At 45.9% G+C, this 8,751-nt stretch overlaps 2 protein-coding genes across 2 annotated transcripts in view; one reads left to right on the forward strand and one right to left on the reverse strand.

The window, feature by feature from the left end:
* The window catches only part of T265_14815 (hypothetical protein), a gene marked incomplete at both ends in the record, with an annotated part of 31,949 nt that overhangs the window by 20,977 nt on the left and 2,221 nt on the right, over positions 1-8,751 (reverse strand). The window contains one exon of the mRNA XM_009175403.1: positions 8,611-8,663. Within this exon, the coding sequence (XP_009173667.1) occupies positions 8,611-8,663 (53 nt within the window). The remainder of the gene's footprint in view (positions 1-8,610; positions 8,664-8,751) is intronic.
* Positions 1-8,751, forward strand: part of T265_09345 (hypothetical protein) — a gene marked incomplete at both ends in the record, with an annotated part of 16,602 nt that overhangs the window by 2,148 nt on the left and 5,703 nt on the right. The window contains 4 exons of the mRNA XM_009175386.1: positions 75-386; positions 472-588; positions 675-847; positions 7,513-7,765. Of these exons, the coding sequence (XP_009173650.1) occupies positions 75-386; positions 472-588; positions 675-847; positions 7,513-7,765 (855 nt within the window). The remainder of the gene's footprint in view (positions 1-74; positions 387-471; positions 589-674; positions 848-7,512; positions 7,766-8,751) is intronic.

Consider the following 8,751-nt stretch of genomic DNA (forward strand, 5'->3'; position numbering starts at 1 on the left):
TGAATGATGAAAAGTGCGTCCATGTGTCGTTTGGAGGGGATTCAGCGAATGGCTTTGTTATGCATGTTAAAAAGGGACCAGAAAACATCATGAGGAGAGATGCCAAAAAGGATTTGGGCATCTGGGTCTCCTCAAACTCGTCCTTCGCACTACACCATGAAAAATCGGCCCAAAAGGCATTCGCCATTTTTCGGGTGATCCGACGCACTTTCTCCCGTATTACTCGCATGGACTTCCAAATACTCTATGGGGCCTACGTCAGACTGCCCCTGGAGTACGCCAACCAGGTTGTCTATTCAGAACGCACGAAGGACGCCACCCTCATTGAGCGTGTCCAGCCGCTACGAGAATGGTTGCCGGCCTCAAATCCGTTGACTAGGAAACACGTCTCGCAGTGCTTGATCTCTCTCCCCTAGAGTACCGTCGCCTCCGAGGGGACCTAATTCTTACTTATGTCCTGTTTGAACAAAGCTTGGCAAACAGGTTTTCACCGTTGAGCCAGCAAACACACCGCGCGGACATGGTAAGAAAATTTTCAAGCTCAGAGCACACACATTCATTAGACAAAATTTTTCCTCACTTCCGGTAGTAGGTGCGTGGAATGACCTTCCTCCGACGGTTGTCCACGCCCCATTTAGAACCCAGTTTAAAGCACTATTAGACATTTATTTAAGCGAATCCTCGCGCTGGCAGGCATACTGCCCCGCGCTGAGAATATAAAGAGAAATGCTACACACTTTTTCCACTTGTGCCTTTCTGGTGAACGACAGCCATTGACCGACAAGAAAAAAATCGACCCGGGAAACTTGCGCAAAAGCCCCGACCCTGTGCATCAATACGTGAATCCGTAGACTTTATTTGTGTGTCCTCGCGTTAGCAAGCTTGCTGCCCCGCGCTGAGAACATAAAAAGTAGTACTATGCTCTTTTTTCGCTTTTGCCTTTCAGGCGCAAAGAAGCCACAGAACGACAAAAACGAAAGTGACCGCGAACTTTGGGCGAAAGTTTGGGGGCCTCAGGCCGTAAATCCTTGAATCCAGTGGATTCGGCTGCCACAACTCCGTTCACCCAGGATAATTAATTAATAATTAATACTTCTCCTGTCCTTCATTTATCAAAATGGTTCCCGCTACATTGATAGGCAGTTGGACAATGCCAACTACCTCCGCGAGACACTGTAATCTTATTTTTCTATTAGGAACTGAACCAGATGAGTCAGTTTTGTTAGGGCAGTAAATTTTAGGTTGCTTGTACTCCTCAAGGTCGTTTGCGCTTGGAGGAGATTCCGCTGTTGGCCCATGATGTTGATTTCGGGGACCGGCTAGTATGATGGGGCTCGCATACCCAGGTAGGCTCACTCGGACTTGATGTTAATGTGATGTATTTAACCATTCAGCATGCTTTACATGCCGATTTCGGTCATGGTTTCTTTTCTGGGTATTAATCTTGGTGACCGATCTTGTCGTCCCTGATCAAATTTGACCGTTTTTGTAGCCTAAGCCACAAAACTGGTCACAACTATAAGTCGATTCGCAGTTGTTTTCGGGTTCCATAAAGACGCTCAGCGAAACAATCGCCGTAAATTAAGTACCCGGGAATATCGCCATTTAATAGTGGTAATTACGTACTTACCAAAATCGAAGGGCTGTGGCACCGCAGCCCCTCGATTTTGTTCTTGTGTCCTATGAGGAGTTCATGAATGGATCCATAGGATTTTAATTTCAAAAAACCAACCTTGGGTTGTTTCTGTGCACTACAGTAGTGTTTTCAAATGATCGTTCTAATTACACTCCGTATTGGCCCAAAATAAAATGTTTTCCACTGTGTTAACTCCGGCAACTTTCACGGTCTATATAGGCCCGCAATGCAAGTGTTGTCGATGCATTTCAGCGCTACCTGAAGCGCCGTCCATGGACGATTTGTAATTTCAGTCATATATAAGGCATTTATTGTGCGGGTATAGTGTGTATGGGAGGATAAAAACGAAAAATTCTTCGTGGGGATGTAGTAGCAGCTCCAACTAGTACTCCATATCGAAGTATAAAAAATCAGGTTACTTTCAGATTCCCTGCTATTTTTCTCAGTGGAACCAACTAATTCCATGGGCACTACCATTGATGCCTAAGGTGGCGGTAACCGTTGACTACGTAGTGCTTCAAACGCATGTGATAGTTTCTAAGATTTGGGGTCACCAATGAAGAGGTGGGTCAGGTCTGTCAATGTCCCTCCAGGTCGTAACTGTCAGGAAGGTCAGATTCCTGTAAATAACTCGAGACTGCCCGAAAACTTCTGCGACCCTAGAACTACTAGACCTCAATAGGGAAGCTGGCGGGCATCCAAGACGGTCAATCACTCAATCAATTCAGCAAAATCCGATGAGTGTTCAGGCACGCCACAGAAACAATGCCGACTATGATTAGTGCTCAGGCGTTTCATAGAAGTACGATCGATACTGATTTGTGTTCATCAAACACCGATCAAACAGTCTGGATCAATGGCAAAAGGTTCCCTTTAGATAGCATGAGGCCGTTGTAACTTTTGCACTCGCTTTCTTGCAATAAAGCCGTTATGTTATTTGTTCGTGAATCTTTTCGGCACAAAGACACTAGAGCGGGTATGGTAGCTAGGTGTAACACTTATGATAGACTAGGAGTAGTGGAAGTCCAGAAATAAAGCCCTGAGGAGCACTGATCCTGTGGGCTACATTGGTCGGGACTTCGCTTCACAGGGTGCAACCATGCCAGTAAGGTCAAAGAAGACCAGACAAACCAATAGCAGTCAAACCCTGTACTACGTGTAATCGTAGTACGAGGCGATCTGAAGGTAGAGTCGTACTGTCATCTGCGACAGGAGTGTAAAGGCAGTGTGGTGTTTCGCCCAGGCAACCAGGATGTCTCTACCTCTCGACTTCCCCTGTCCAGGCTTGGGCAACTTGGCAGTATCACAGCCCTCGTGCTTACTTCGGTTAGCATGGCAGTTAGGCACCGAAAGGATGTAACAGCTGAGCGATTTTTTAACCAGGATGTCGATATTTATGCAAGCGGCAATGCTGCCTGCCCACGAGGAAGGACGGGCTTGAGAAGACCGGCCTCATAAACTGCACAATCCAATCTTTCAGCCGTTGACAATGACCGCCGGCGCATTATCCAGTGCAGTCGGCTTACTTTTGAAACCGAAAAGTCTGTTGCTGCTAAAAAGGCACCCGCGATTCGCAGCCGCATACAAAGTGGGACAGATGCGCCTTACTTTCTGTGCCCCTTAGTTAGGCCACCCCCGTTCGGCCGAGCACACCAGACTTTTGAGACAGAGGCTCAAATTGGAGCACCTTAATCAAACCCTTTCCTCGGTTTGAACAACCAGAAAATATAATTTCCTCATACAGGTTTTGTCGACCAATGTCCCTCTCCAATATCTCCCACCACAAGCAAACGTTTCTGGGTCATTTGATTGCTAGTTATCTGACAGGCATGCCTTATGCACCCCGCCTCCTATTAACAATGAACAAAATAACACGTTGCTAAATCCATGAGATCTTCCAACGCCTGTACTCTGTCGAATTGGTAAACAGGCAACGCTCAGTATGACCCTATACTCCTTTAAAATTGATGCATGCTGTCTCTGAAACAGATACAATACCCAAGCATGGTCATGCATCTCAAAACGCTTAGGGTAAACTCAGCTCTTTCGCATTTTTCCATCCGTGTGTCCGGTGAGAGTTATACTCAACCCCAGAGCTGACCGTGCTTTTCTGGATTGTATCCCGGGGCACAGTCATCTTTGCGTCGTTTGTTTATTCAGCCCAGTCAAGCTCAATGCCTCAGCATAAAAACGGGGCCTGTTTGCAGTATCGGCATTTGCTCCAACAAACCACAGTCTGAGATCCTTGGGATCACATTTGGGCGGTTGATTGGGAGTCGGTGCTCATCGCACAGACAACGGAGAGTGACCCCTTCAGTTACGTGCTGATCAACACGAAATGAAAAAGGCAGCCCATTAATTTACTCGCAAAAACTTCGACTGCAAAGGGCATTTTAGCTGGCCTCATGCAGCAGCCTCTGGACATAGTGCATACGGGCGAACAGAATGCAACCTTTAACCGCTCGTCGGGAAAAAGAAATGAAGTACGAAATATCCATACTGAAAATTAAAGAAGCATCAGGGCCAGGTGGTTTATATCCACCCCTCTTCAAAGAAGGTGGAGAATCCATGGTGATCCATCTAACACAGCTCCTTAGTGTGATATGGAATGAACAGAAAGCGCCTGAATAATCGGGCATGTCGACAATTATTTCTACCTTCAAAAAAGATCATGTGAACGCTGTGTGAAAACCACTGTGGAATCAACCTGTTAGTTGTGGCATCGAACGTACTCTCTGGTCTTATCCTTTTAAGGCTGCCTGAACACGGAGCGACAGATCCATGAATATCAAGCTCTGCGAGGGGATGCATGGATCACATTTCCTTCCTCCGACTGATTCTGGAACAGCAACAGTGCTTCCAGCAATCATCAGTGGTTGTGTTTCTTGACTTGAAATCTGCCATCAGGCGCTATGGTAGTGTCTGTGGAGCAGAGATGTCCCCCATACATTCCTGACCCTCCGTAAGTCGCTGTACGCCAACTCCCGCGGGCACGTGAAGATCTGTTGGAAACGCCCGCCTGAGTTCACCACATCAAGTGCCGTCAGGAAAGGCTGTCCTCTTCCACTTTTCCTCTTCAACATTGTCATTGATACGATTACGATTGCTGAACCTAAATCCCTTTAAGCGACACCTTAGACTTGTTCGGAAGCATCATCATCGACAATAAACAACGTGCACTGGCGTGCAACCGCGAGAAAAGAATATCCTAGTAAAGAGTGGAAAAACAGGTCGGGGATGGGAAGTTAGTGCTGAAAATCCTAATGTTCTTATAAAAATGATCACACCTGGAATTAAACATCTGAACACTCATTTGCGAATCAATTTGGTCTTCACGAGAGACAACTGAATCTCTCGTTTGATATTCTACAACTGAATGTGCTGCACACAGGCCGCCTCATGATTCAGTTGACACGATATTCGAAACATCGCAGTATATTTTCATAAAGGAAACTACTCACAAGGTTACTGAATATCATAAACGAGAGATTGGGTTGAATCTCTCGTGAAAACCAACTTGATTTGCAAATGAGTATACTTCCCGAAAACAGTCCAATTAGGGTTCAAGTAGAACATAAGGTTGACGGAAACTTGGGGACTGCGCCTACGTAATGAGCCCCCAGAAGGACGAAACCGGTCGTCGGCTGTCGAAGAGTTTTCAGCAACCTTGTGAGTAGCTTCCTTTATGAAAACATATGAACACGTCGCAGTATGGTAATGTCAGCTGGAAAGACCCAGCACTCTGCGGACCTTACCTTACATAAATCCAACAAACTGGCTATGTACTTCAGACAATAAGCCAGTGGAATCGGCAAGGATGTTTCAACCACACGCATGGAGGATCACGCTGGCACTGGCCAGGCCGATGAGGAGATCCTACAGCTCTTAGTTTGATTGTAGCCGCCGCAACTTACCGTTGCTACATCATGATCTGTCTCTCGCGAACCTTTCACCAATGGTTGCTTGAGACGAAAAACAGGGCCTCTTTGGAATGCACAACACATGTTCCAGTCACATTGTTCTGCTAATTCGCGCACTTGACATCCTCAATTAAGTCAAGTAATGTCAACTTCCACCGTTGCCGCATCGAGTAGCACATGATTTTTCATCAGTAACTTCCTTGAGCGTGAGAAAACCTAGCGACTGAGTCCCGTCACCCGTTAAGCAGCATCATCTGGGTTAGGTAATCTACTTACTCCCTTACAAACTGGAATGTTGATAGCTTGTTACTTGACTGAGTCGTGTATTCTTGATTAGCCGAGTGTGCAAGAAGTAGTTGTCTCAGAATTCAGATACATTGACATTCAGTAATAACGATAAGTAACAATTAATTGTTCAGCTTTAACGCACTTTCTTTGCTTAGCTGCCGTGTCACCCGAAGGAGACATGAGGCCTGGGATACTTCTAGGTTCCCCATCCCAGATAAGAGCAGTTGAGATGCAGGGTTCGAGCTCTAACCATGGGTATTTCGCTTACTGAACCCTCTTGACGTCAAGTAAACCGAAATGCAGTAATGGGTGACTAACTGTGGAGCTACCCCAGTGTTTGGCCCTACGTTAAATCCACCGAATAAACCCACCTTTGAAAAGTATCTTTTGTTTGTCCAACTCCAGCTTGTACATATTTTGGCTAACTTTCCAATTTGAGGTGGATGGACGATGCCTAGTTTGTGGTCGAACAACCTGTTTAAGTAACCCTGACCGATGGCTGGTCTTGGTGGAACGGATGTTGTGATGATTCTAAAGGCCTTTTGAAAGTGACTAGTACAGAAGATGAAATCGCAACGATAGAAAGCGTTCAGCTGTAGCACCCTTTCGGTGCCTAGCTGCCATGCCACCCGAAAGAAGCACGAGGGCTGGGATACTGCCAGCTTGCCCAAGCCTAGACAGGGGAAGTCGAGTGGCGGAGGTCGGATTCGAACCACGGACCTTCCGGTTGGTAAATTCTCGCTCTAACTGCTTGGGCCATCTCGCCCCAGGCATCCAATATTTCGATTTCAAAACGCAGTTTCGTTGCTCCGTAAACTTATTCGCAATCACGCAATCAGGTCCTCGGCTCGCTAATTCATGATCTTGTCTTCTTTACGGTGATTGTTATGCAGGAGGAACACAACAGATCCCGAAACTGCAAGCACTATCTCCAGATTCAACTTAAAAATTCACTTCAAGGGTACTGATTGGGGTAGTGTCGTTAACTCTGGATGGGGTTACTGGCTAAGTTTTCCGAGATGGACCAAGTGGTTAGACCGCGAATTTACTGACCGGAAGGTCCGTGGTTCGAACCCGACCTCTGCCTCTCGACTTCCCCTGTCTAGGCTTGGGAGATCTGGCAGTATCCCAACCCTCGTGTCTCTTTCATGTGGCGTGGCAGCTAGGCACCGAAAGGGTGCTACAGCTGGAAGATTTCTTTTCTCGAATCTGGTGCTTCTGTAGACCTGCGGGACTAAGATCAACCGTACCAGACGTTATATTCAAAGTGTATCAGATAAGGGTGCATTCGAACAATGAAATTCCAAATTGGTACTCAGTCATTAAGGTGCCGTTCAAACCATAGAAGGCAATAGGAATGGAGTGATGTCTGGTTGCTCACCTCCAGATAGGACTAGATAGGTTGGACTTAATTCACGGATTTTTGGACAGCCAGCATGGTTAAAAGGAACTAGCGATCAACCTCTTTCCGTTTTCACTGGTGATGCAATTACGACCGTTTCATCTCTCTTAGGTCAGTGTAACATTCCAGAATTGGTGCTATACTTTACTATACATTCGGTTGACTGAGCATTGTGTTGACAGTCGTTTCAATGCCTATCACGATGCTATTCGTTGTCCCTACTTATCCACATTTTAGAATTTCTGAGCCACATACCTATCCGTTAGGATGCCAGTAACAGGGATTGAGTCTATACTATGCAAAGACTTTTCTCATTTCGAGCCCGTACTCTTCCACAACAACCCAGTCGTCGTGGATGGAGGGGATTTCGCAGAATTTTTCACTCGAGGTCCATTACTTTCGAATGTATGGGGAGGTGAATATTTGTCACTTGCTGTCTCACTGACGAAGCAACTTGAAGACCTACGAAACTGCGCTATCGATCCGTTATTTATCTTCAGTGCAGGAACTGAAAGAAAGGTGAGTCTCCAACCGATGAGTTTGGGTATCCGTTCAATAAGATAAGTGACTACAATCTGTTTTGTGTCGTTTTGCAGACTGGGACTATTCTAACGTGTGACTAATGAATATCTTCAACTGGATGTGTAGCGTAACAGGTGCCTCAGAGTTTAGTTAGTCTGATATTCAAAACATCAAGGTTTTTCTCGATGCCTGTTATGCGCTCCGGCAGGGAGGGAGTTGCGTGCAAGCATCGCTTAGTGTGTATTTCCAGCCCATATGGTAAAAATTGCTTTTCATCACTGAAGCAAACCTAGTGCAACTAGTTGTATCTTGGGCCATTGTGGATATTGACAGATGTATGGGTTTTAACTCTTGAGCGCCACTTGTTCTTTGGGGCTAATTATTCAGCTTTTGAAACCTATAATGCTTCCATAAAAATCCATTTTCCAATATTCAACGTAGTGCATGATATTTTTCTCAGTGGAATATACGGTAGCACCCCATTGATCCCTACAATCTTCTGGGGATATCCCTCATGGTTGTCAACACTATACGACTACGGCGCGATTACACTAACAGTTGTCAGTTTTTTCTCGATCTGTTAGACACATTGACAAACATGGCCCAGTTGCACCCCCAATGGCGCCCGTGCATCCAAGCTATTGCCTTCAGTGCATACCTCCCTTCCCAACACTGACATTCCTGTATTTACGCACCAACCACCAATTTATCAGCTCCCGCTTACAATGCACAGCTACCTACCCCACCCTGTAACAGCTGTACGACAAGTATGTGGTTCCTACCGCTGATAATGGTTGTGATTTCTCATTTGCAAACTAATTTGGTTCTTTCGAGAGACTCACCTGGAACCCAGCTGAGTGCATATTCGCTAATTTCGTGCAGCACATTCAGTTGCCTGAGAACATCATAAACGAGAGATTCAGCTGGGTTCCAGGTGAGTCTCTCGAAAGAACCAAATTAGTTTGCAAATGAGTGTATATTCG

The sequence above is a fragment of the Opisthorchis viverrini genome, assembly GCF_000715545.1.
Source record: "Opisthorchis viverrini unplaced genomic scaffold opera_v5_277, whole genome shotgun sequence".
Lineage (NCBI taxonomy): Eukaryota > Metazoa > Platyhelminthes > Trematoda > Opisthorchiida > Opisthorchiidae > Opisthorchis > Opisthorchis viverrini.